The 26,318-nt window shown below is 57.4% G+C and overlaps 2 protein-coding genes across 4 annotated transcripts; one reads left to right on the forward strand and one right to left on the reverse strand.

Annotated features, from left to right (window-relative positions):
• Positions 1–2,406: 2,406 nt before the first annotated feature.
• PDYN (prodynorphin) lies at positions 2,407–7,061 on the forward strand. Of its 2 annotated transcripts, XM_066198865.1 has the most exons (5): positions 2,407–2,553; positions 3,061–3,477; positions 4,676–4,734; positions 5,460–5,607; positions 5,877–7,061. In XM_066198865.1, exons 3-5 carry the CDS (start codon positions 4,715–4,717, stop codon positions 6,444–6,446), a joined length of 738 nt encoding a protein of 245 aa, XP_066054962.1. In that variant the 5' UTR covers positions 2,407–2,553; positions 3,061–3,477; positions 4,676–4,714; the 3' UTR covers positions 6,447–7,061. The 2 variants fall into 2 exon arrangements, with proteins under 2 accessions (XP_066054962.1, XP_066054961.1); XM_066198864.1 differs by lacking the exon at positions 3,061–3,477.
• An 883-nt stretch (positions 7,062–7,944) lies between these two features.
• LOC136298357 (tyrosine-protein phosphatase non-receptor type substrate 1-like) lies at positions 7,945–23,895 on the reverse strand. Of its 2 annotated transcripts, XM_066199020.1 has the most exons (9): positions 23,865–23,895; positions 18,896–19,040; positions 12,240–12,593; positions 11,718–12,029; positions 11,242–11,589; positions 10,892–10,990; positions 10,471–10,492; positions 10,039–10,078; positions 7,945–9,415 (listed from the first exon to the last, which is right to left on the reverse strand). In XM_066199020.1, exons 1-9 carry the CDS (start codon positions 23,874–23,876, stop codon positions 9,161–9,163), a joined length of 1,587 nt encoding a protein of 528 aa, XP_066055117.1. In that variant the 5' UTR covers positions 23,877–23,895; the 3' UTR covers positions 7,945–9,160. The 2 variants fall into 2 exon arrangements, with proteins under 2 accessions (XP_066055117.1, XP_066055118.1); XM_066199021.1 differs by lacking the exon at positions 23,865–23,895.
• Between the last annotated feature and the right edge of the window lie 2,423 nt (positions 23,896–26,318).

Raw genomic sequence — 26,318 nt, forward strand, 5'->3', positions numbered from 1 at the left:
TCTGGGTTGCCATCCCTCTGCTTGGGGACACTCCCGGCTGCTGGCAGAGCTTGTACCAGCTGCAGGGGCGATTTACCCCATCCCGGGATGGAGAGCCCTGTCTGGTCTTGGGGAAAGTCCTTCGGGGGGGCCTGGGGGCTCAGGGGCAGAGTGGCAGCGCCGTGTGACGTGAGCTGACATTAACTCCCACCTGCTTCCGCGGGTGCCTGGCACGCTCGGCCCCCTCCTCGCCGAACGCACCTTTCACTCATGTAGTTAGGAAAAGTTAACTTTTCTATTACCGCACATTTCACTTATCCAGATACTTAATTACCATTGTCCCAGGGAAATGTCAGTGTGACTCAGAGACACTTTCCCATTAGGAAGAGACAGATGAATATTAAAATGACTTGCTTGTGGGTGGGCTGGCTCCCAGCTCCTCTCCGGGGGGACCCTGTCACCCTCCACATCCTGGACCCATGGAGGACCCTCTTTCCCAGCTCAGTAGACCTGTGGCACTTTGCTCTGGGGACAGGAGTAACTCGACCTCCCACCCGGAGCAAAAGGAAGGAACCTTATTTCAAACGACATTTCCCTTTGCGTCCTTGGGATTTGCTCAATCTCTAACACATCTCCCTCGTGTGCAATTACCCTGTGCGGGGAGGTGACTGCACCCCAGGCCGCTGGGTGCATATATACATATTCATATAAAAATAATGGCTTTGGTGTAGAAATGCTCCACCTCACCGTGTCTGTGGTGCCCGCATGGCCATCAGTCCCAGCAGCAAGGGTTAAACTGCCAGAGAGCTGCCCACAGCCCCTCGCCCAGAGTGTTGTGGTTGTGGTCTATTGCAGATACGTTTTGTTCTTCTCAGCTTTGTTCTGTGCCTGCACAGCCCCAGCACACCCCGACACAGCGAGGCAGGGCTGTGGCCGCCCTCTGCCCCTGCGGGGCCTGAGCTCCATCCCCCCTCCCTGCAGCCCCAAGGATGGAGAGGTAGGTTCCTCCATTGGCCCTGAGGTGGATGCAGGGCTCTGCCCTCACCCCCTACCCCATGCCCTGCTCCCTTGGTCCCTCTGTGTTGGCATAGCCCCAGCCTGGATGAGTTAAAATCCACCTCCAAACAAAATCGTTGGGGTCCCGCCTGCTTTTCAAGGATGCCGACGGACCTGATCACCAGCCCTGACAGAGGACCACATGCGCAGGCTGCCGTGGCTGCTGGATGCCCAGCAGAGGGTCCCAGCAGTGTCGATGGCCCCTACTTCCCTCACCACTGCTGGGAGGGCTGAGCAAGGGGGCACCAGGTCCAGCAGCTGGTGTTCGAGCTGGGAGAACAGCAGGTTGCTGGGAAACATCCCTCTTGAGCTCCGATAAAAATAGCTCCATCTTCAAGGCAAGAGGACTGGCTGCACTGCCAGTGGCACAGGAGATGTGTCTGCACCCACCGGAGTGTGGGGCCAGTGCAGGATGTCCTATGGGGTCTGTGCCTCGGACCCCCATCCCACACATAGTTGTGACATGGTGCAGTGGGACAGTGGTGCAGGGGCTCAGGGATTGCCTGTCACTGCTCTGGTGCTGTTCTCCTTTATCCCCAAATCAGACTTGGAAATGCCTGAGAACAGGAATCAGGGCTGAGTGGGAAAAGTGGGGGTGTCTTTTTCCCCACACCCAGCTCCCCCTGCCTCTTTGGTTCATCTCTGTGTTTGCCCTCATGAGGAAGAGGCTCAGGGAGATGTGAAGCTGGGGGGAAGAAGCCCTGGGGCTCTGAGCCCTGGCATTGCAGACGTTGGGGGGTTTCTATGCAAAGGCTTTTTCACCTGACAGCAGCTAGGCTGGGTGGGTCAGGACATCCCTTTCCCAGGGCATGAAGACCCTTTCTCCCTTCCCAGCATGTTTGGATGGGCTCACTTCTCTCCCCAGCATCTCCATGAGGACGGTGCCTCTCCCCAGCCTGGAGAGCAGCGTGAGAGGAGGTCAGGGTTTCACCTTTCCCCCTCCACCCTTCCTGAACAGGATTTGAATTTGGTGTCCAGGGGATTCACACCCCCAGCAGCCAAACCCCTCTGGGGCGCAGCTGTGTGGGAGGATGGACAGACCCCATCCCAGTCCTCTGCCACCTTCCTTGTTTGGGGCACGCATTTCAGCCCCGAGGACTGAGGCTGGGCACGACAGAAGTCTCCGAGTGATGCAGCCGCAGTGGTGGGATGTGCACCCCGGTTCCCAGGGCGGCTGGGGGCTGCAGGGAGGCCTCGGCGGTGCGGGCGAGCCTGCTCGGGAGGTGGCGGGGATGCTGCGGGGCTGATTATTCACAGCTTCCCTCGCCCCGATTGGCTCTGCCGCCGCGCACAGCCGGGCCCCGCCGCAGGAGGAGACTCCGTGGCCATAAAAGCGGGGTGAGAGGCAGCCGGCGGTGAGTCCGGTGGACAACCCGGGCAGCACCGTGGGGCCACTTGCCAGTGTGGCCTTGCCACCGATGACTGGTGCAGCCTGAAGCCCGTGGAGGGACACCCATCAGCCACGACCCGTCCTGACTTGGCGAAGCGGGTGCTCGGCGGGAAGGGGAGCAGCGGCAGGTAGGGCTGCCGGGGTTGTCATCCTCCTTCCATTGCGTGGGCACAATCAGGGGATCACTCTTGCTCCCCAAAAAGCGACAATTTAAGAACACCCCCTGAGCCGCAGCGCTGAGAGTGGTTTGTGGTTGGACTTGTGTTTTTTTGGGGAGCTTCCACATGTCTGCAGGTCCCTTTCGTCCCTTGAGTGGTTTCAGAGCCCATGAACAGCTGTCCAGAGCTCTGCTGGGGTATTTCCATGCTGCTGCCATGCCTGCCATCCTGGCAGCAGAATTACCCAGGGCTTCAAGGGGCAAAGGGAGTGGGCAGAGAGGATGGGGGGGTTCTGTCTCTCCCTTCTTGGCACAAGAAGGCTGTGGCTTCTTCAGCGTGGCTGCTGTGCTGAGTTTTGAGTAATTATATTCCAAAAGTTACCAGATTTTTGAGAAGCCTTGTCCTGACGGTGTTTCCAGGAAATTTTTAGAGGTGAGGAAAGGAGATGCTGGAAGGTTGATTATTCTTCTCCACCAGAAATATCCAAACCTGTGGAGTTGAACCTGTGTGGGAGGAGGGATCCGCTCAGTCTGGGCGAGCTGTTCACATCCTTTGTTAGGTGTAATCACAGGTTAGTCAAGATGGGGTCAGACTCTGCTGTCCAGCACACACAGTCCTGATTCCTCATCCCTCTTTGGGTCACCAGGTCTGTTATTGGTTCCTGGGGTGCATGGATGCAGCTTGGGGGTTTTCCAAAGCAAAGCCTGGTCTTTGAAGATTCAAGTGGAAATGGGACAGGGGCAGAAGGGACACCAGCAGGCACCTGGCACAGGTAGAATGTGCTGAGAGTGGTAACAGAGGCTGGGACTCAATGCTGGTATTGCCAGACCCTGCCACGATCCTTCCAAGGCTTTTCTCCAGGAGGGATGGCTCCAGAGCCTTGGGCGTCTCCAGGTAACACAGGATTGAGCTCGAACTCTGCTTTTCTTCTTCCTCCCTTTGTGTTCTTTTCGCTTTTTCCTCCCGGCTGCTTCTTTCCTCTTTTGTCCAAAGCCCTTTGTTGTCTTCCCCTTTTCCTGCTCCCGTTTTGCCAGTCCTCCTTATCCCAGCTTCAGGAGCAGGCAGAGCACTGCCGGGACATTTGTAGCACCACCTGGACATGGTACTTTTGCAGTGGGGTGTCCCAGGGTGTCCTTGGCCATGCTGTGCTCGGAAAACCACAGCTCCCCTGAGTGCCATGAAATCCTCCATCTGGAGCAGAGTGACAGGGATGGGACACACTGTGTCCAGAATGCCAGAGGTCTGAACTGTGCAGTGTCAGACAAATCAGCAGCTTGTTCCCAGCATGGGAACATTCCTGGTGCTGTCCCTGCAAGCTGCTCTGGTGGCACTCACGGGGATACCAGCAGTAAAGGAGCAAGGGAGAGGAAGCGGGTAGAGAAAGGGGGGGGGAAAGTTTCCCAGAGGGGCTCCTGGGAAGCAGTCATCAGCTCTTTTTGGGAGCTTCATTCCCCCTCGTGCTGCAGCTGGCACCTACCTGTGCGGCTGGCATGTCCTTGCTTCTCGGTGCTGTCCTGGTGGCCCTGATGCAATAAGGGACTGTCCCCGTGTCTCAGTGGTGAGGGCTGGCTGAGGTCCCACTGTGCCTCTGCCATCCTGGGCAGCTGCCACCCTGTTCCCTGCCATGCTGCCAAGGCACTGGGAGGATTCACGGAGCTGGTGGCAGTGCAGCCAAGGAATGCAGACAGCTCGACACACGATGGTGCAGATAATTCAAATTAAATTTTAATCTAGCATGAATTAATACTGTGGCATTAACATTTCTTCATCAGTACCAATTACAGTACATTAGCAGCTACTGCTGGAGAACACAATAGTCTCTAATATGCGTCATTAATGTGTAACAGATCCCTCTGGGTCATGCCTTACCCACCCTAGATAAAAGCAGCCACAGAGGCAGGCAGGGGCTTGCAGCCAGTGCACCCCTTTGGGGCTGCCTCTAACTCCGGGGCTATCATGATCCCAGTGGCACTGTGATCCTGTGGTACTGCAGCCAGGGTTGGCAGTGACCCCTCCAGCCTCACCCAGGGTCAGGCTTAGCACTGTCACCTGCAGAGCCCCTCTCCCAGCTAAGTAGTGTCCTCGTCCGCAGAGGCCAGAGGCTCCACCACGGCTCTCAAACATCTGGAGGATGACGATCATGGTCTGCAGGTAGGCTTGAACCCAAAGTCCTTCTTTTCCCTCCTTTCTTCTGATGCACCAGCCCAGCAGACTTGGTGGGTGGGAGGGAGGGGAGAGGAGGCTGCACTGGTGTGGGGTACAGCAGCCTGGGGTCAGTCCACACTGGGCCATGGCATCACCCCATCCACTTGCCACTGCAGCTCCATTTGCTGTGGTTCTTTTCCCCAAGGCCAAGGGGAACAGCTGGTGATTCATACGCCTGCGCCATGCAGACGTGGCAATCACAGAGAAACCCAGTGCTGGGGAAAAAAGGGACTTTTCTTTCTAACGGTATGGTAAGAGAGATGGAAAGGATAGATGAGATGAGATGAGATGAGATGAGATGAGATGAGATGAGATGAGATGAGATATGAGATGAGATGAGATGAGATGAGATGCAACAGTGCTCCTGCCCACAGTGACTTGGTAGCCACCAGGGACTGGCTATGGTTCTAGGCTTGTGCCAAGGACCAGGCTGCAACCAGGGTAAGGGGTGACATCTTGTCATGTCCTTGCTGGGAGCAGCATCTGGAGGTGAGTCATGTGGGAATGGGCACAGGCACAGGTCCCTGTACATGTTCCCAGGAGCAGCTCACAGATGGAGGTGGTAGGTGCCCAGTGCCTATGGAGAGGTGATGGCCCCCCCCAGATGGGCCTCCCCTGTGTCACCTGGCACTGGGACAGTGACAGGTTCTGTGCTGTCTTCCCCTCTCCAGGCAGCATCTGCAGGGCGAGATGGCACGGCGGGCACTGGCATTGGCACTCTGCCTGTCCCTGTCTGCGGTGGCATCTGCCGACTGTGTCACCCAGTGCTCCCTCTGCACAGCCCAGACCCGCGGTGCCGAGAGCAGCGTCCAGCCCCTGGTGAGTGCCGGCCACACACAGATGTGAGCCAGGGAGCCACAGCAGTGGAGTGTCACAGGTGCAGGGTGGCAGAGCTGGGTGGCACCTGGTGTGGTGGTTATGGGCACCCCAGGGTGCTGGGGTTGTGCAAACATCGGCTTCTCACTGAGCTGAGCAGCACGGTGGGCACGGACTCCTGGGCTTGGGGTGGGGACATGCCCAGGGTGGGGTGGGAGGAAGGCAGGGGCTCACCCCGAGCACCTGGGGCCGCTGTGGCCGCTGTCTTGCAGATGTGCCTGTGGGAATGCCAGGGCTCCTTGTCACCCGGCCCCGAGTGGGAGATGTGCAGGAAGGCGCTGGCGCTCCTGGCCCCGCTGGTGGCCCTGGCCGAAGGGACAGACCCGTCGCTACAGGAGGAGGCGGAGGAGGCTGAGGCGGAGCCGGAGCAGGGTCTGGGCCCTGCAGAGCTGCCGCTGGCGCCGGCCAAGCGCTACGGAGGCTTTATGAAGATGATGTCCAAGGGGAAGCTGCTGTCCCTGCTCCGCGAGAACGCTCACAGCAAGGGCGGCCTCAGCAAGAAGCTGGGGGGCTTCAGCCGCAAGCCGGGGGAGCGAGCGGCCCCCGAGGACTACCCGGGGCCGGCAGGGGACGGGGACGAAGAGCCCACGGGTGCCGGGGCCGAGGGGCAGGAGCTGGCGCAGCTGCACAAGCGCTACGGGGGCTTCATGCGCCGCATCCGGCCCAAGCTCAAGTGGGACAATCAGAAGCGCTACGGGGGCTTCCTGCGGAGGCAGTTCAAGGTGATCACGCGGTCGGACGAGGACCCCAGCGCCTACTCAGGGGAGGTCTCAGACCTATAGAGCCAGGCGTGGGATGGCAGCACCACGGTCCCCATACTGCCACCCCGACTGTGCCATCGCCCCCAGCCCTGTCCCCTGCCCGGCCCGGCGTGACTGGTGTCACCCTTGCCTCATTCCTCCAGGGGACCATGTGTTCCATCCCCAGTTATCCCTTTCTGGTTCACCTGCCCATCCTGTGCACAGGAGGGGACAGTGCCACTTTTCCAGCTGCTGGCGGTGTGGCTGTGGCCCAGCCCAGGGTTGCTGGGGACACATATCCTCCATCCTCCCGTGGCTGCCGGAGCACAGCACGGTCTGGAAATAATCGCAGCCGAAGTACAGGGCAGTAGGCTCTGAGCACGGGGAAGGATGAGCCAGGGCAGGATCAGGGAGGTGACTGCCGTGGCCATGGGCAGAGGTGGCTGGTGGAACCACAGCACCATCACCAGGTGCTCAAGCGGCGCTGAGCCCAGCCCCCACTCCCTCCCTGAGCCTCTCACAGTGTCCCACTAATCCCAGCACCCACCTGGTGCCCCTGGGCTCCCCCTCCAAGAACGACTCTAGAGGCAGGGTCAGCCCTATACCCCCAACACCCAACCTCCCCCCGCAGTCAATAAAAGGCAGATGCCAATGAAGCTGAAGCCATGCTGGGTGCTGAGCCTCCTCTACAGGGCAGAGCAAGCACCCCAAATTGGGGTGCCCAAATGGGCCAAGGGTACTGGCAAAGTTCCTGTGCCATGCGTGCCAAAGGAACATGGGACCCCACGCACCTCTGGAGCCATATCCTGACGGTGACAGGGCCATCTCAGCTGAGCAAGTGCAGGGCAGGGATGCTCAGCCTGCTGCAGAGGCAGGTAGGGTGCTGGCAAGGTACCTTCTGCAGCAGCAGGCAGAGAAGACTCCCATGGGAATCACAGCTGCTGCCCCAGCTGGGAAGGGGCAGTTGTGCTGAGGGCAGGGGGCAAACTGTCCCTTTCCTGTTCATGTGTGACCCCACCAGCAGCAGCTCAGTGCTGAGGAAGCCCAGCCTGGGCAGCAACTTCCCTTTTGAGTGTCTGTGTAGCCCCACATGGCAGTTCCTGTCCCTGGTGAGACACAGCCCAGGCACCAGCCCCAAGTTGGGAAAAGGGGTGAGGTCACTGCAGAGCACTGGAATACTCAGCTCACTCACAGCACAGGCTGGAGCCAGCCCAGCCTGCCTGCATACCAGTCTGGGCACCTCAGCTCCAGCTCAGCCCCCTGCACCTAAAGATGCAGCAGGGCCAGCCCCTGGTCAGTCCTTGCCCGTGGGGTGCACTGCTCGCCTCCCTCATGGTGCTCAGGGGAACCAGCACTATAGCCCTCATCTCAGCCTCGACTTCCTGCCTTCCTCTTCCCTCCCTCCAGTGCACGCTAGAGGGCTGTGCAGGATGAACCCTCCTCTTCTCCTCCCTACAGGACACACAGACCCCCAACCCCAAAGTGCAGCCCCAGTGCCAGTGACAAGGTGACCCCCCCTGAGCACAGGGACACGCTGATGTGCGGGAGCAGCACAGGACTTTTCACTTTTATTATAAAAATATCTTGCAAGCAAAAAGAAAAAAGAAAAACCCAAAAGAAAAAAGTCTGTACAAGCAGTCACATTGCTTCCAAAGCACCCCCTAGGACCCCAGGTGCCCCCAAGCCCTCTGCATTTCCACTGCTGCAGGAGCCAGCAGAGGGTGAGACTCCACACGGTGGCCCAAGTAGGGGGCACATGGAAGACATTTGTCCCCATGGGCGGGCTGGGGGGGAGCCTGCCCGGCCCCCAAGACAGAGCTGGGGCCAGGGGGTGGGGGGAGCATATAAGTCTCTTATAAACTCTGTAGGGTTTGGGGGATTCTTTACTGAGGCCTCAGTCTTAATTTTGCACATCTTATTCTAGTGTTAAGTACACAGCAGTACACCCACGTACAACACAAAACATTGGGGTTTTCAGCTCTAAAAATTAACAGTTACATGTCAAACAGTCAAAACATGTTACACGGTACCTGCGGGGAGCCAGGCTGGGGGGGCCCTCGCACGCTTTGTACAAGCCTGGGGCAGCGCTGGTGGGTCCCAGTGCAGGGCAAGGCTGTGCACAGGAAGATGATGATGAGGAAGATGCTTGGTGCTGGGGGCCAGACCTGGAGCTCCCCTGGACAGCAGGGTGGGGGCCTCAGCTCAATGGCCTTCCAGCCTCTTGGCCTTGGGGCGAGACAGAGGTCCCGCAGAAGGGACACTTGGGAAGAGAGGCGGACACTTCGGTCCTTCCTTTAAAGCCAGAGTTTGGTGTCCAGGCGTGGTGGCAGGCAGAGCCCGAGAAGGCAGTGTGGGGGCCCTGTTGGTCCTGGGGAGCCATGGGCCAGGCAGTGGCATCCCCATGAGAGCTGGTGTGGAGGCACTGTACCTGTCCCCTCAGCCCAGCTGGAGCTTCCCAAGGAGCTGATGCTCCGCTGGCTGAATCTGCTTGCAGGCAAACCCGGCACACTGAGGTTGAGCAACCCTTGATGGGGGTCCTGAAGGGATGAAGCTTCCAGCTCCAGGACCAAATTGCCCCCCAAAATTACATCTCTCTGGATGGGAGAAGACCCCCACAAGTATTGCGGGCTCCATTTCCATCCTAAAACACAGGTACCGCGGCGCATCTTCACATCGCTCCCAGTGCGTCCAAGAGAACAGTCTTAGGGAGGAGCAGAGCTGCTCCCCCCAGGACAGGGGGTCCCAGCAGCCACTGGTCACTTCCTGGTGATCTGGACACTGGCATACTCTGAGCCGGCCTCCTCGGGGCGCGGGGCTGGCCGCTTGGGCGCCTTGCTGAGGTGCACCATGTCCAGGTCAGCATAGGTGAGGTTGTCATCGCCGTTGGGCGCCTGGTTGGTCTGGATGCAGGCATACTCCGACTGCTGGCTCATCTCCACCATCCGGCGGATGGTCTTCCTCTCCTTGTCGAAGTTCAGGTCCGCGTAGGTCAGGTTGTTGGGGTCGGATTCCTGTGCGAGGCACCAAGAGTTCTTCCTCTGGGAAGATGCCCCTGTACCCCACAGCCCTGTTCTGGAGTCAATCCTACTGCAGCTCAGCCCAGGGAACCTCAACCCTGCTTGTGTGGGGGAACAATGCCAGCAGCCACCACGCTGCAGCCATGCTCTACCCCATGCTACAGCTTCAAATCGTGAGCCACCCTGTCCTGGCTTCAAAACCACTGCCACAATTCCAGAGCTATCACTGAGGCCACTCCATCCCAGCAGGGCCAGACTGCCCAGTCATGCCCACGCGGGAGCTAGCAGAGCCTGGGTGGGATGGACAGATTGCTGCTGATCACGACTTTGCCCGTAGCTGCGTCACTAAATGCAAAATAACTCCACAAATAGCCTGGCTGGCTATCGCACAGCTGGTTCTCCAGGCAGCACCAACCCAGACTGTATTGGGAGGAGAAGGAGGAGGAAGGCAGAAAAGATTCTGGGAAGTAGCTACTCTCTTCCTGGGGCAGCCTCTCTTCCACCACCAGCTAGAGAGTGGAGACAACTGAGATGTTTCACTGGAGAACCACCACCCTTCCACTCCCATCTCCAGTGGCTCCTGGCCACTCTCCCTCCCCAGTCCCAGGATGACCCACCTGGGTCGTGGCCTCACTGCTCTTCTCTGGCTCATGTAACCTGAAAGGTGGAACAAAAACAGTCAAATGGATGGAGTGTCCTGTTGCCCCTTTCCCTGGTGATGGAGCAGCTGGGGAGGACAGATGCAAGCCAAGGTCCTTGCAGCTGCACCCAGCAGGACAGGTCCTGAGCATTGGCTCGTGCTGGTCCACCTGCCTCTCTGCTGGCCAGAGACCAGCTCCCACCAGCCTGCTCAGCCCCACCACAAGCAAAAAATTCCCATGGGCACAGAACCCCATCTGGGGAGATGGGCAGAGACTCTGCTCCTGCCTTCCCTTTTGCAAGTTTTGGGGATACAGCTCTGTCCCAACACTGAGGGACTCTGTGGGCTGGACGTATCCAGCTCACAGTTCTCACAGGTTACTCAGTGAACAGAAGAGATCTGCACTCACCTGGCAGACGGCGAGCTTTTACCTGCCGAAAGAGAAGCAGTTTAGGAAAAAAGTAATTCAGGAAACAAGATAAACGCCCCATTTCCCTGGGCACAGAGAACACATGCAGAGACTGCTTCAAGGACAAGGACACATCTTTTCCCAGAGGCAACTGCCAGCAATTCCCTGGAGTTTCAATCAATTTCATTCAGGACTGTTCCTGGGGGAGAACAGGAGGTGCATGGCAAGGTTTAAACCAGCCAGAGCTTTCCCTGCAGCCTGCAAACAACCTGGGCAGCACTATCAATCACCCCACTGGGCAGGACCTGCAGCTGCACTGCCAGGAGTTATTTTTCAATGCAGCAATGGGAAACTCATGGGAAAGAGAGGAAAAACGGGGTTGAGAGCAGCTGCCTCCCTGCCACACACTCGGCTCTCTTACCCTTGATCTGCTTCGTCCGGATGAGGTATAGAATGGCAGCCACCAGCAGGGCCAGCACAGTGCAGACCACACCCACCACGATGTAGATGAGCATATCATCTGAAACATCAATGAAAAGGTCACCATGGCCCGAGAACCTGGTACCTCCCAATCCCTGCAGCTTCACAATTGGGATTGGCCCAGTGATGCATGAAGCATCAAAGAGGACAGCTTGGTGCCTGCCACCGTCACAGCCCCCAGCCCCCTGATATGGAGATTTGGTCCTTCAACCAGATTTGGATGGGGCTTTGAGCTTCCTCAGAGGGTGACACCACACAGTCGCCCTGGCAGGCACCCCATCCCAGACGCACCCTTATTCATCTGGAATCCCTTGCTCAATCCTCCTTGGCCCGGGTTGGAGATCCACAGGAAGGCTGAGTAGTTGGCAGGGGCCTGGGCATCGTGCACCACCATGCAGGTGATCGTGGACCCATTTTTCTCCTCCGTCGCTTGCACCTCCACCTGGCTTTTCAGCTCAAACAAGCCCTGGGACACCTCCGATGGCTGGGAGACGTTCTCCACCTTTATCCCAATCCCATTCTCCAGCCAGGAAACAGACACGTTTGCTGGGTAAAACTCCTTCAGGAGGCAGGTGAAGGTCACAGTCTTGTTCACCTCAACAGGGCTCGGCTCAGCACGCACTTCCCCACTGGGGGAAACTGGGAAGAGAGGCAGAGCTTGGTGTTTGGTGTCCCCGGCTCTGCTGCCCACAGGGTGCCCTGCTCCTGCCCCAGGGACCCCAGCCCCACAGGAGCAGGACACCCCAGCACGAGTCCCCAGCCCTCACCTCGCAGGACTCTGCTGAGCTGGTACCTCTCACGCAGCGGGACCTGCAGCGTGGAGTGCTGCACCTCACAGATGAGCTGTGAGCGGACGTCATCCTTCTGCAGGGTCACCTTCACTGTGCTGGACACGTTGTAGGTTTTCACCCCCCATTCCGTGACCTGGGGCAGCTGAGCCAACATGGGCTCCCTGTTCTTGAACCATTTCACCCCAATCTTTTCGGGAAAGAACCCTCCAGTTGTGCAGTTGAAAGACACCGACTGCCCCGCCTCAATTCTCTGCTCAGGCCCAGACACGAGCGGGGGGCTGGGTTTGGCTGCGGGGAGAAGAACAGGGCCATCAGACCAGGCTCTGCCCCCCACACAGCCCTGGGCTGGCCAGGAGCAGAGTCTCCTACAAGGGCACAGGAACGGCCCATGGGATCCTCTCCTGGACCAGCCCTCAGCCCCTTCCCCATCCCTGCTCTACCTGAGCAGAGCCCACTGGGCTGATTCCCATCAGGAGCTGCTCTGGGAGCCCCACTCACCTTGCACAGACACCTCTGTGCCACTGCCACGCTGAAACACCTCATCCACACTGCTGTCTGACCTGACAAACTTCACGCAGTAGTAGGTGCCCATGTCCTCAGGTTGAGCGTTCCTGATGCGGATGGTGAAGTCCGTGTTGGACTCATTCACTGCTCTTGTCACACGGGGATCCTTTGTTTTCTGGTCATAGATGGTCTTGTTCCCATTGCCCCAGCCCTTCAGCCACTTCACAGGACCTGCTCCAGCAACTCCTGATATGGTGCAGTTCAGGGTGATCGTCTCTCCCGCTGTCACCGACACCTTGGCCTGAGGCTGCTGCAGACTGAAGTTTTGACCTGCCTGGGAACCCACACCTAGAGAAAAAAAGAGAACAAGTCTCGTCTGGCATCACACATCCAGACTCCCAACTGCTCTCCCAGCCCTGGGACAGGCTGAGCACCCCTAGTGACAGGCTGTGGCCATGGGCACAGTGCTCAGCCCGCAGGGCTCGGCAGCAGAGCTGGACGGAGCTTTGCTTGGTGACTGCGCTGTGTTCTGTACGGATATATCATGGAGCACATCCCAGCTGCCCATGTCTCCAACATGCTGGGCTGCCTCCCACAGCCACCTGGCTTTGTCAGCCAGGAGAAAGAAGCGCACAAAAAGAGGTGCTCCAAAGAGCCAGCTCCCATCACCAATGTGACACTGCGTTTTCTGTCCTGAATCTGTCCCATCTCCATATAGAATCCCAGCCCCAGTGATCCCAGCAGAGCACAGTCAATCCTCTCACCAATGCCAGTCAAGCAGGCACTGTTCCTGCTCAGCAACAACCACAGGGATCCATCGCCTTTGGAGCATCTCCACACCACTGGTCCCTAATCCAGTCACCTGTGCCACACCTCCCTGCACAGACAGACAGTGACATCCCAGATAACCCCCACTACACATCCATGGGTTACCCAGGGGTTCATTTTGACAGTGCTTCCCATGACAATATAGTTATTGCAACCAAATTCATAGAAGATTTCAAGCCTGGTCACTGTTTAGAGGAACATTTTTTTAAGCCACATGGGGAGAGAAGTGGGGGAACCACTTAGATCCACCTGCTGGTAACAGGTGGCTGTGGCACCCAGAACTGGTGTCATGGTCACACATAGATCATTGTGTTTGAGCAGGTAATGCTGAGTAGCATGGGGAACACATGGACCAGCACCCCACATTTCTCACACAAGAATCATGGAATCACAGAATCTTTTGGCTGGAAAAGCCCTAAGATCGCTGAGTCCAACCATTAAACCAGCACTGCCAAACCACCAACCCAACCATGACCCCGAGTGCCACACCCACACATCTTTTAAATCCCCCCAGGGATGGTGACCCCACCACTGCCCGGGATAGCTGTCTTACCCTTTCAGAGAACTTTTCCAACCTAAACCTCCCCTGTACACCTTGAAGCCACTTCCCCCTGTTCTGTTGCTTGTTATTTGGGAGAGGAGAATGACTTCCACCTGGCTACAGCCTTGTTTCAGGGAAATCCAGGACAGCAACTTGTGCCAAAGCTTCTCTTGGGACACAGCAGAATAATCTCTGTCTGGATGCTCCCAGGAGGACCTGCTGTAGGACAAGCTGCTCTGACCCCTCTGGCCACAGCTGGCTCTCACAGAGACCAGAGCTGATTTTTGGCAGCTGTTAATCCCTCCTGACTCACAGTGGTATGTGCCGTACCCACAGATGTTCCCACTGTTCCACTGTGTGTGGAATTACTCAGTCTCTATGGCCAGAATTACCAGGAGCAGTTTCTCCAGACTGCCCCAGTTAAAGGCTTTTTGCCCAGGACATCAGTCCACAGCATCCTCAGCCAAAACCTTCAGGCCTCGGTGTTTCCCTTTGAAGGCATGTCAGGGTTAACACAGCAGCAGCATTTGACACCAGAACAGGTTTTTCCCACAAAACAAGCACAGAGGGACAGAGTTGGTTTGTGTCACGTCCAGATGAGTCATTCACTCTGAGCCTTGGTCCTGCACCTGAGCAGTGGTGCCCTGAGCACCTGCAAGGCAACCCCATGCTTCTCAGGTGACACCCAAATTGTGGGGAGCAGCCCTGGAGCAGAGGCCTCATGCACTCCACGTGCTGAACACAGCACTGACACAGGGCAAAAACCACTGGACCTGCATCTGTGGCATCTGCTGTCGAGAGACCTTTTGCAAGAAATGGTTGAGAAACGCAGAGAGGAAGTTCATAAGCACAGAAGCATCATCGCATCATCCGTCTCTTGCCAAACCACTGCACATGCATGTGACACAGGCAGGGACCAGGCTGCTACAGGCAGAGAGACTAGCAACCCCAGCCAGAAACCATACAGACCCTCAGCCCATCCATGTACCCAGGGGGGCCACAACACCGAGTACTGTCTCCACCAAAGCTCATTAGCGGGCAGCACTCAGTACAGCAAGGGACACGTCCCACGTGTGGCCACAGGAGCAGGAGGCCAGGGCCACACCCCACCGCACACTGTGTTCTGTGATGGGTGTGTTACTCACTGCTCCCCTCTGCAAAAGCAATTTCTATCCAGTGGTTACCCCCATGTCTCCTTGAGGGTCCCCTGCACTGCGTAGAACTGCCTACACCGCCCCACACAGCCCAACCTCAGCGAGCCGAGCACCTCCTCTTCATCCTCCCTCTCTCCATCTGCCCATCTCCCCAAGAGGTATGCAGTGTGCTGAGGGGGAGAGCTGGGGATGTGCCTGCTTGGGGCCCCGGAGCTGACCCCAACACCAACGGGTGTCATGGTGGGCACTGCTCAACCCCAAAGTTCATTTCTTGGTTGCAGTGATGGATCTCAGAGAAACAGCCACGGAAGCACTGGGACATTAAGCCGAGTGTGGCTGGGTGCCCTGCCTGTGGCTGGCTGCCATGCCTGGTGTGCAGCAAGGGCTCCCCACTACCTTGGCACAAGGATCCTGCCTTCCTGGAACCACAGGGATTTATCCCTGCAAGCAGCAGGGATCTCTCCCAGAATCCAGATTTGCAGCCAAATGTGGATGGTGTGTATGCATTCCACAGCACCCAGCCCACATTCCCTCCTCACTGGGGCAGCAGCGTGCCTGCCTCCCGTGCCCAGGGATTAGCATGCACAGAGCATGCTGTTGCCCAGGGATAGGATGCAAGGTGCTTTCCTGACTGCTACTGCTCCCAGACAATTGAGGGGAAAAAAGGGCTTCACACTGCCGGCAGCACTGCTTGCTCAGAGGCTTCACTGGCAGCTCTTGGTCACCACAGAAAACACTGAGGCTCCAGGCAGCTCCTCAGATAGAATAAAATGAGGCTTTGGGGTATTTTTCCACGTGTTCTGCTCTGCTACCTCAGAGACATTCACCCAGCTCTGTTCAGATCTCCCTATTCAGGGATTTCTGATCTATGACACACAGCCTCTAGCCATGATCCACCACAGGAACACCCCAACAAAGACCAGCTCGTACCTCCTAGCTGGGAAGCAGGAGTCCCAGTCAGACCTGGCTTCTCCACTTCCTGCCTGCATCCAACACCCCCCACCAGGACCAATCTGACCCCTTCCTGCTCAGAATGACCCCAACCCCCTGCAGCAGCTCACAGCAGTGCCCCCCCCACCAAGGGAAAACACAAAGGGGAAGTTGGCAGAAAACCCCAGAACACACAAGTTAGAAAATGCAAAGTTTCCACCAAAGCTTCTTTCCTCTTTCTCCCTGAACACAGCTTCTCCTCACACACAGCCAATGCCCCCCATTTTCCTTCCTCTTTTGAGGTGCTCACCCAGTGGGAAAAAGCCCAGCCAAGCTCTCTCTAGTAGCTCACAACATGCTTGTGCACCAGGAGTGGGATGTTGGGGGCTTCAGGCCACAAACACGAGACACCACAATTTCTCACTGATTCCCTGCTTATCCCCTGTCGCCTGGTGACACTTTTTTTTCTTAGACTTGGATTTCAAATCACTTGGAATTGGAACACGATCCTCTTGCCCCCAAGATCATGGGGAATTTAGGTGCTCTGACCCTGTAATCTGTTCTGTCCTACACTCCAGAATTAGCCAAGGGTTTTAGAGTCCTGAAAAGCATCACCTGACAGTTCCCGCGTAGGTGGGAGCACCCTTGCAGTGCAGACCCGGAGCACTTCCAGCCCAGAGAAGAGGCAGGAGCATGATCTGGCAGAGCCTGCCTCCTTCCCGTTATTCAGTTTAATTTGGGAGCAAAATAATCCCAGCTCTCACTGCAGTGCAAGTTTTCCATGTCGGTGACACATTTTTTTCTATATTCCACCTTTTGAAGTATTTGATATTGAACAGATTGCAAGAGGCTGGGGTTTAATTCAGGAGAGGCTGCTTGGATGCTTCCTGGTAAAAATAGATTTTTTTTCCTCTGAAGGAGCTGGGTAAGGAGGCTCTGGGATGACTGTGTGATCCAGAAAGGATGTGCAGCTGGTCACCGGCATCTGAAGCCCCACAGTCACTCACTGAAGGAACAGGCCAATGGGCAAGTGAACCCCAAAATAATCCTGCTGGAATTTCACCTGCAGCAGGGCTGCCAGGGGCGGAAACTAACAGGTGCTGCCTATAAAAGGCCTGGAATCTGCTGTTTAGGGAAGGCAAGAAGAGCCCTGGGGATAGCTGCTGAGTCCTGGGCAGACCCCAGGGTGCTCAGGGAGGGCTGTAGTAAAGGCTGTGTTTTACATCCGTGACATCAGAGGAAGCCTCGGCCCACACGCAGCCACCATTTCCAAGCTCCCCTCCTCCAGCATCAGCAGAAATTCATCCCAAGAGCCAGAGCCCCAGCAGGAAACTGAATTCCCCTTTGGAAGATGCTCTGTGAAACACAGCTGAAATCCTCTGTGGAGGCAGACCAGCATGGAAGGGCTCTGCAAGACACAGTTTCTCAATGGGGTTTTGCTGTTTGGTTTCCCACATCTCACTGCCTTTGCCCCACAGGAAGGTCTCCTCCAGGACCTTTCCTTTTCCCCTTCACTTCTGCAGAAGCTGTCAGAACAGCCAGCAGTGGGAGCCTGGGCCAACTCTGCTGGAGTTCAGCTTAGTTTGAGCCATGGCCCAGGAAGGATTCCGCCATATGGAAAAAAAAGACGTGCACGTTTGCACCTAAAATCAGGGATGCAAATCACTTCACAACCCCGAGGTGTTTTTTTTCCCATGGCCAGCTCAAAGAAACGGGGCTCTTACTCCAAGACCACATTTAATTAAGTTCAGGAGCTTTGCTGGAGCTATTCTTTCACGCAGGAAATCGCAGTGGCTCACTGGGAAGCCGCGCTCACCGCCAAAGCCTTCTTGGCTCTCAGCAGCCGGAGTTTTCAGTTTGGGGCCAACACTTCTCAGTTGTGATCAGGCGACTCAAAGCAAGGAGTGTTGTGCTGAAAGCATTTGCTTTCTACCCAAGTTTGCATCCAACTCTTTGCCCAAGTAAAGCTTTGATGGTAAATATTTCAATGGGCTTGGGAGAATGTGGGTTTCCCCCATGAAACCTGGGCTGGGCTGTTTGTAGTGCGATCTGGCTGGAAGGGTTGGGATTGGAATAGAGCAAAAAGCTCAGCAGCGAGATGCTCCTGAAGATGAATCACTACTGCCGTAGGTTTGCCTCAAAAACCCCGTCCCTCCCTTGGCAGGGAGAGCGATTCCTTCAAAATCACCCAAAACGAAACTCCCTAGAAAGGAAACATCCTTGAAAGCAGCAGTCACCACAGGGCTTCGTTCCTGGTGGGATGAGAGACTTCCCGCTGCTGGTAAGGGAAACAGCCAAGAATGGCACACTTAGACTGGTCCTTTGCTGTGTCCCTCAGCTTTTATTAAGAGAGTGGTGGAGCCATGAGCCCCTGGGAGGCCTGGGGCACCCTGAGCCTGAGGCAACACAGGGCTTCATGGCACAGGGTGCCCGGAGGTGTTGCAATTCCACCGCTTCAGTGCCCAACGGTTGAGTCGAGAAAGAGCCCACCGTGGGGTGAAGCAGGAGGGTAGCATGAAAAACAAGTTCTTGGCAGAGAAGACAGGCAACCCTCACCAGAGCCTCCCCATGCCTTCTCCACTACCATCTCCAAGTGGGAATTCGGACTGCTTGCTGAGATTTGCCTTACCCATAGCTGGCAGGGGGTGCTCGCAAATGGGTGGGAACAACATGCCTCTTCATGCCCCTGCCGAATTCCCTGCCTGGCTGGGAAGGGGAATGTCTGCCTGCCTTGAAGTTTGGTTTGAGAAGAACCGCCGGGCAAGGGCCCCGCGGGAGCCCCTCGGCCACCGCCGCTCTCTAGGTCACCGCAGGAAAGGTCAAAGCAACCGTGCGCGGAGAGACGGCGTCATGTCGGTACCGGAGGTGTGCGGGAGCGGGGAGAGCCGAGGATCGGGGGAAAACGGAGGACAGGGCAGGGAGACAAGGGGGGGAGCAGGGCAGAGGAGAGGAGCAGGGCGGGAAAAGAAGGAAAACAGGGGAGAGCAGGGAGAGGAGCTGGGTGGGAGGGAAAGGTGGAAAACAGGACAGAGGAGGCAGAAGCGGGAAGGAAAAAAGGGGGAAAACAGGGCAAAGGAGAGGAGAGAGGAGTAGCGTGAGAAGGGGGAGAACAGGGCAGAGCAGGGCAGCAGGGGGGAGGGAAAGGGGGGAATAGGGCAAGGAACAGAGCAGGGAGGCAGGCAGAAGCCATGGCTTACCTGGCAGGACGTTACCGGGCAGGACGAGCAGCAGCAGGCAGGGCAGTACCCAGGCGGTGCGGCCGGGATCCCGGGGATGCGGCTCCATCGGTGCGGGGAGCGGAGCCCGCGGCTTCACAGCGCGGCCCCGCGCCCGGCTCGGCGGCTGGGTTTGATAAATAAGACAAATCAAAAAAAAAAAAAAAAAAAAAAAAAAAAAAAAAAAAAAAAAGAGCTAAATAAGCGCAGAACTGCAGCTGGCGAAGGAAATCGCTCTTCTCAGCCCCAAAATGAGGAAGGAGGCCGGGCTCCCCCCCTTCTCCCCCCGCGGCGGGCGGGCAGCGCACACGCACGCACCGACACGGACCCGCGGCCCCGCCGCCGCCCGTGGGCACCGCACCGGGCTCGGGGCCGCTGACGGGGCCGCCGCGGCGGGGCCCCGGGCGGGCGCGTGCCCCGGTGCCGCGCGGAGCCGCCTCCCCCCCGCCGCCGCGCCGCCTCCGTTGCCGTGGTACCGGGGAGGGACGGAGCTGGCCCCGGCTTCGAGACCCCCTCCGGCTCCCAGCAGCCCCGGTTTAGCGCCGCTTCCCCCCGTGGCGGGGGCGAAGGCAGCCCCGCCCGCCCCGGGGCAGAGTCCTCCGGTCAACCCGGTGTGCGGCTGCCTTAAGGTGGGCTGGGAAGGGAGCCCCGGGACCGGCCGCCAGCAGCCCCCGGGTGCCCGGTCCCTGTCGGCCGGGGCAGAGGGAGGCGGCTCCATGGCCCCGGGGCTGCGGGGATGGGGACCGCTCGCTCGCCACAGGCTGCCGGTGCAGCCGCCGCTTCGGCACAGCCTCGATACAAAGCCCAGCATCTCTGAGCTGGGATTGGGGTGCAGGAGCACACAGCCTTCGGGGTCCTCAACATCCACAGACCACCGGGGGCTGAGCCAGGACAGCCCCAGGCAGAGGCACAAACAGCACGCAGCCTTGGGGGTCCCAAATGCGCAGGGCCCTCCCAAGGGACCACGCAGGGCTGAGCTGTGAACCCGTGGCAGAGGCACGGGTGGTGTTTTGCCGGTGCCACAGGGACAGGTCAGCTTGGCCCACGGGGGTCAGGGCTAGGAGGGGACACTGCTGCAGCACAGACAGGCAGAGGGTGGATGGGGAGGGAGTGGAAGTTCCTGCACAGCACGCTGGGAGAATGGGGACATCCCCGTGATGTCCCCTCAGCGAGAGCCTGCATGAGGGAGAAGCAAGAGCCTGAGGACAAGGCATCTGTAATGGTAGGCAGGGCTGATGAAGAGGAGGAGGGTGTCGGGGTGTCAGCATCCATGGGATTCATGTCCCTGCACTGCCCTGCTTCTCCCTGACACAAAGTCCTTCCCAGGGGAGTTGCGAGGACATATTCTCCACTGCCTGCACCTGTCACAGCTTCTCACACCTCCCAGGGGCACTTCAGCAAGGCCAGGCCAGGTACCTGGGATGCCAGGTGCAATGCTGCTCCCAGCACTACCCCACTGTCCCCTCTGCCCTCCCAGGGATGGGGTAGACACTGCAGAGCGGGAGCTCCCAGCCCACCCAGCATCACCTGCAGCATCCCCAGCAGCACAGATCACACCGACCGCTCTCCCACACTGGGCCGGGTCCCCGAGGACACCACTGGATGCCATACTGGAGGAACCCGCTGCCGGCTCCCCCCTCCTCCCGTCCCTCCCCAGGCAGCCGCCAGGGCTGTCGGTTTTATTTAGAGCCTCGCACAAACACAGCCGAGATATCTGAAGTGACTTGGCACCATCAATCTGCGCACGGCGTCCGCCCGCGCATCCCCGGCCCCGCCAGCCTCCCCCTCAGCCCCAGCTACGCCCATGGGGCACATCCAGCCTTAATTTAGCACTGCTGGGAGCCGAAACCAGCCCCCCAGGCTTCTGCACTCACCTCCCTCTGTGATCCCCTGGCAGCTGGAGGCTGCACTCAAGGGTTGTGGCCAGTACTGCTGCCACAGGAAAAACTTTTGTGGCCAGCAGCACTCGTCCTGGAAATCCCAGCACGGCCATCATTTCCCTTCACAGAGCTGGCCAGAGTGGTCAACAAGGAGCAGGGATCCAGTGGTGCCCTTGGATTTGGCCTTTTGCTCATAGCAATAATTTCATTGCACAGAGATGGGACACAGGGACACATTATTGTTGTCCACAGGCACCCCACAAGTGGAAGCAAGGAGGCAGGTACTGAGCTCTGCTCTGATGACCAGGGATAAGACCCGAGGGAACTGCATGAAGCTCTGTCAGGGAGGTTTGAGGTTGGATATTAGGAAAATGTTCTTTTACCAGAGGGTGTTTGGGTACTGGGATAGACTCCCCAGGGCACTGGTCACAGCCCCAAGCCTGCCAGAGCTCAAAAAGTGTTTGGACAATGCTCTCAGACACAGGGTGGGATTCTTGGGCTGTCCTGTGCCAGGTCAGGGGTTGGACTCGATCATCCTTGTGGGTCACTTTCAGCTCTAGATATTCCATGGGATTAGCAGTGGTCTGTGGAAACCTTGCAGCTGCACCACCGTGGGCAGTGCATCCCACCCAGCCCAAGCCCAGAAGCAGGGACCCTCAGAGCAAGTGAGAGCCCAGCAGGAGAGCAAATGCCAAGGACACACTGCAGGCATTCACAGCCACCTTTCCTGGTTATTTTTACATGGAAGCACAGATCCTGGAGGCCTGGTTGGCTTCAGCCTGTCTGGGATGTTCTGCTCGGTGTCGAAGGTTCAGACAACCTGTTCAGAGGCGATCACAGAGCAGAGCCAGCCCGCACACAAGCAGCAGCCACCGCAGAGTGCTCGGAAAGGGAAGTTAAAGCTTAAAAAAGCTCTGTAAGAGAAGGTACCGCGCAGAGCAGATGGCGCGGCGCGAGCTTCCCGGGAAGAGCTGCTATTGCTCCCCATTAGGAAGCATATGGGCACGCTCAGCTGCCTCCCCTCCTACCCATGGCCCTTCCACTCAGCATCACAGGGGCCCTGCTCCAACATGAGAGCTTTGGAGGATACAGCCTGGCAGGGCAGACCCTGCCCTGCACTGGGCAGGGAACCAGGGGGAGAGGAGCATTCAGCGCCTTGTGTGCCTGAGACAGAGGGATGACGTGAAATTTTGGGAGTGCAACTCCACCATCATCATCATCCTCCTTCTGCACAGAACACCCACAGTGAGCAGGAGGCTGCAGCACTGCTTGGCAGAGCGGGCAGTGCTGCCAGGCTCTCCGTGCTGCCAGCGGGCACCCAGGCTGTGCTCGCTTTGCAGCATCTCCGTACCTCAGCTCAAAACCCCTGCTCCAGCAGGGAGGATTCCAGAGACCCTGGAGGATTCCAGAGCTGGGCTCTCCCTGGCCCCAGGAGCTGGGCAGCAGCCAGCATGGGGACAGGGCAGTGTTTCAGGAGAGCTCTACAAGAATAAGGTAAAGATTTTCACAGCTTTGAGGCACAGCGAGGAACTTCCATCACACTGCTAGCACCTGTTTGGGGAAGGCACATGCTCCGTGTGGCAGGGCTGGGCCAGGCTCAGCCAACCCCATAAGTTTGGGTGCTGGACAGGCAGGGGTTTGCTCCCCTTCCCTATTCCCAGCAAGGACCACAGCTCAATGTCCTCTCTGCACTCCCTTGTTCCCAGCCAGGCAGCTCTGCAGGATCTGTTCCCTCCTCAGGACAAGGTGGGGACCCATCCACATACAGAGACCCCCAGCCAGGGCAACAGCACTCCATCTCTTGTCAAAGCCTAGCAGCATCCAATGGGAACAATTGCAGCCTTCCCAGAGCAATCCCAGTGGAAAGTCTTGCAGCACTGGTTTTGCCCAGACTGTTCTTTCATGCCATAATCAGCTGCCTGTCTGATCCTCTCCCAGCCTGATGGCCCCCGGGAGCAGTGGTGGCTCACTTGCCTGGAGGGGATTCCCAGGGGATGGAGATGGGAGAGGTTCCAGTTTCTGCCCTGCAGGGCCAAACCTGGGCCTGTTAATGAATCACATTTCACTGATGGAGGTGACTGCAGTCGTTCCCTGCCAGGGACTTTGTCCCTCATGATCCCCACTCCAGCAATGGGATGGCACAGTGGGAGAAGTACCAATAGCCTGAGTGGCCACATCACACCAAGACACAGCCATTGTCCCAAAATGCTCAGTCCACTCTTCAAAACTCAAACCAGCTTAGGGATACAGAAAAAACCCATGAATGCTTTGGATATCAACCTGGAAAATACTCCAAATTCAGCATCCAGAGGTGCTGATGCCCAAGCACCAGCAAGCAGCCAGAACTTGTCGGAGCCCTCTGCAATAATGACTCAATGACCTTAGAGGTCTTTTCCAACCTCAAAGATTCCTTGATAAATTAAAAAACGCAGCACTGAGCACATGCAGCTGCAGGGACTCACCACCCTGGGGAAAACCAGCACCATCCTGGCCCAATCCTAGCCACAAACACCTCCCAGCCAGCCCAGCCCTCTAAGAGGTGTTACTTTCACAGCTCACCACAACCAAACACCCTGTGGGACCACATCAGAGCACCAGGCCCACACAAGGTCTGTTCTGGTACCCACAAGACAGTGCAGCCTCCATACAGCCAGAGAGCAGCATGTTCCCCCCATCCCTCCTCCAGCTTCAGAAACAAATTTCAAGACCCCTCCAGCTTAAGATCCAGGTGGACACATCCTACAGCCCCCACCCCCACCTCTCAGGCTTCAGTCAGCACCCAAAGAGGGCTTTCAGCTGGGAGAGAAACAAAAATGCCTCTTGAAGCGGGGAGCACCAATTACACTGCTGATATTTAGGGCTTCCAGCACAACAAATGGAACTGCAGCTTCATTAGGTACCTTGCCAATTTAATCCAAGACATGCAGTACAGGGGAAGCTTAAATTAGTTTATCTCATGTTAACTTATAACAAGCAATATGTTAATGTGGGTATGGTTTTCATGGACTGTGACCCAGGGAAGGGGCACCCACAACCCTCTAAACACAGAGATGCAGGAGTATCTATCCTACCTGTCCCCTCATACTCTTGCAATAGCATCCACCACCATAAACACCTGCAGCTAGGGAAGGGGGCACCAAATCACCCTTTTATATGGGAAAGACCCTGGAGAGGGTGATGAGCTGCAGGGCCTTGTTAAGGCTGTGATTGCCAGGAGATGGGGATAGGCTGTGGAGGATGCTCTGTGCCTGGGCTTTGCCCCTCACCTTTTGAGGGGGCTCATGGGACCTACCTGTAACTGTTTTAGCCAAGCTTTTATTGGGTAACTGAGGAGTTACAGCTGAATTATTTCAGCTCTCTCAGGTCTTTGTTAGGGCTCTGGGGCCCAGTTGGTGCAGATGGTGTGAAGGGATGAGTGGGGTGGAGGTGAGGTGCTCCTTGACATGGGGCATTTTCTGTGGAGGCCCCTCTGTGCACACTGGCCAGGCCCCCTGGGTCTGTTTCTGCCTCCTCCTTAGGGAGCAGGGCTTCAAATCACAGCCCACTTAATTTTAGTGTACCTCTGCCACTGAATTAATCCCCAGCACTGCCAGGATCAGCTGGTTCCCTCCAAGCCCCTGAAATGACTTTCAGGGAGGATGAGGGAGGGTTACAGCACTTCCTGCCCACACTGGGCTTTGCTGGGTTGGAGTGATGCTCTGAGTGCCCTCATGGCACTCACACAGTGTCACCCTGGACTTCAGCAGTGGCAGCAGAACCCAGCGTCAGACCACCCACCACCATCAGAATGTCCATCACTGTCTACCAAGCAGGAAGAAAAACCCACAGGCTACAGCAGGGGCTGTATCCACAGGGCAGCTCAGCCATCCCAGGGCCGGGCTGTGCTCCCAGGCTGCTCCCACCCAGCAGTAGTGCCCTGTGGGATGCTGGAAACCGGGTGAATTGGCTGGGCTTCCTTAATGCAGCCCAGCACACTCACACTCTGGGGGAATTCCTCACGGCTGTGTCAGAGCAGGAAAGGTGGTTTATATCCTGTGCCTGGCCTGGAAACGGCCCTGGCTGACCTGAGGTGAGGGGTTTTAGGGTAAAACTGCTGACAGGCTGGGAAAGCCCAGCAGCAGTGTCAGCTGGGAGGGACAGGGCTGGCAGCGCTGGCGCCTGTGCCCACTGAGGTGCTGCGAGCGCTGGCAGGGCTGTGCTGACCTTTGCTGCCAGACAGGATCCTGCCCCTTGCCCCAGAGAAAGGTTTGCTCTCTGCTGTGGGTCTGCAACATATGCACAGCCCCGGGACTAAACTGCACAGGAAGTGATGCAGTGACCATCCCTGGAAGTGCTCAAAAAACATGTGAATGTGGCACTTGGGGACACTGGTTAGTGGTGGACTTGGCAGTACTGGGGGAATGGTTGGATTCCATCTTAGGGGGCTGTTCCAATCTTAACTGGTGACAGGGATGGGGGCACAAGAGAGGCCCCACTCAGAGCAGGTCAGCAGGAACACAGGGTGGCCCCAATCCTGTACCCTTTGTGCCAGTGGTTGCAAAATTGGGAGACATCTGTGCTGTCTGTATGGGGCATGACTGGGCTCACCCCAGCTCTGATGGGTTCCAGAGCCACAGGGAACCTTGGTCCCCACCCTGGGACCCTGCCCCAACCCCAGGAGCAGAAGTGCTGCAAAGGAGGAAGTGGCAGGGACAGGGGGGAGGGCAGGCAGAGAGCTCCAGCCATGCAGGGACATTTCAGAGCTGGGTGTTAATCATTGATAGGTTCCTGGGAGCTGTTTGAACTAAAGCCTCCCTCCCCCCTGTGGAGGGGGAAGTTCTGCACTGCACTGGCTCATGGGGATGTGGTGGCAGTGCCAGTACCCAGATCCCCCAGCACACAGCCAGCCCCATGGAGCAGTGCTGGAGAAGACCTTGATCTCCCCTTGGTGGTACCACCAGGGCTGTGGCGGAGCTCAGAGCTCGGCCAAGGGAAAAGCGATATCATCTCAGTTTCTAATGCCAGTTGGGTTTTTTTCTCTTTTTTTCTGCATCCTCTCCAAGTTCTTTGTTGATTGCAAATCGTTATCATGAAAGCGCATCCGAGGCTGCAGCAGCAGATAACGCTGTGCTGCCGGGCCGGCGGCTGGAGCTCAGCGAGGCTGCACTGCCTGAGAGTCCTGCGGCAGCTGCGGATGGAAATAAAACTGCTAACGTGGGGGATTGATCATGTTCAGCCAGCTCAGCCCATTGCTTCCTGCTTGGCAGAGCCCTTGCTGTGAAGTGCTAAAATCCAGGCTCAGAGGTGGGATTTGTGCTGTGGAACCTGGCGTGTGGGCATCGCCGGAGTGATGCCCCATGGAGGGCTGAGACTCGGCATATGAGGTGTAGGGGACCTGGTACAACCCCGTGTACAACTCTTTACTGCAAAGGAAGGTGCTGCGTCTGGCAGTGGGGGCTTCATGGGGTCATTTGTGAAAGTGCTGGATCTGATGCCTCACAGTGGGAATGGCATGACTGCTGGGATGCAGGGGGGCTGCACCCCTG

Source organism: Chamaea fasciata, unplaced genomic scaffold, assembly GCF_029207755.1.
Source record: "Chamaea fasciata isolate MVZ Bird 193981 ecotype frontalis unplaced genomic scaffold, bChaFas1.0.hap1 SCAF_17, whole genome shotgun sequence".
In the NCBI taxonomy this organism is placed as follows: domain Eukaryota; kingdom Metazoa; phylum Chordata; class Aves; order Passeriformes; family Sylviidae; genus Chamaea; species Chamaea fasciata.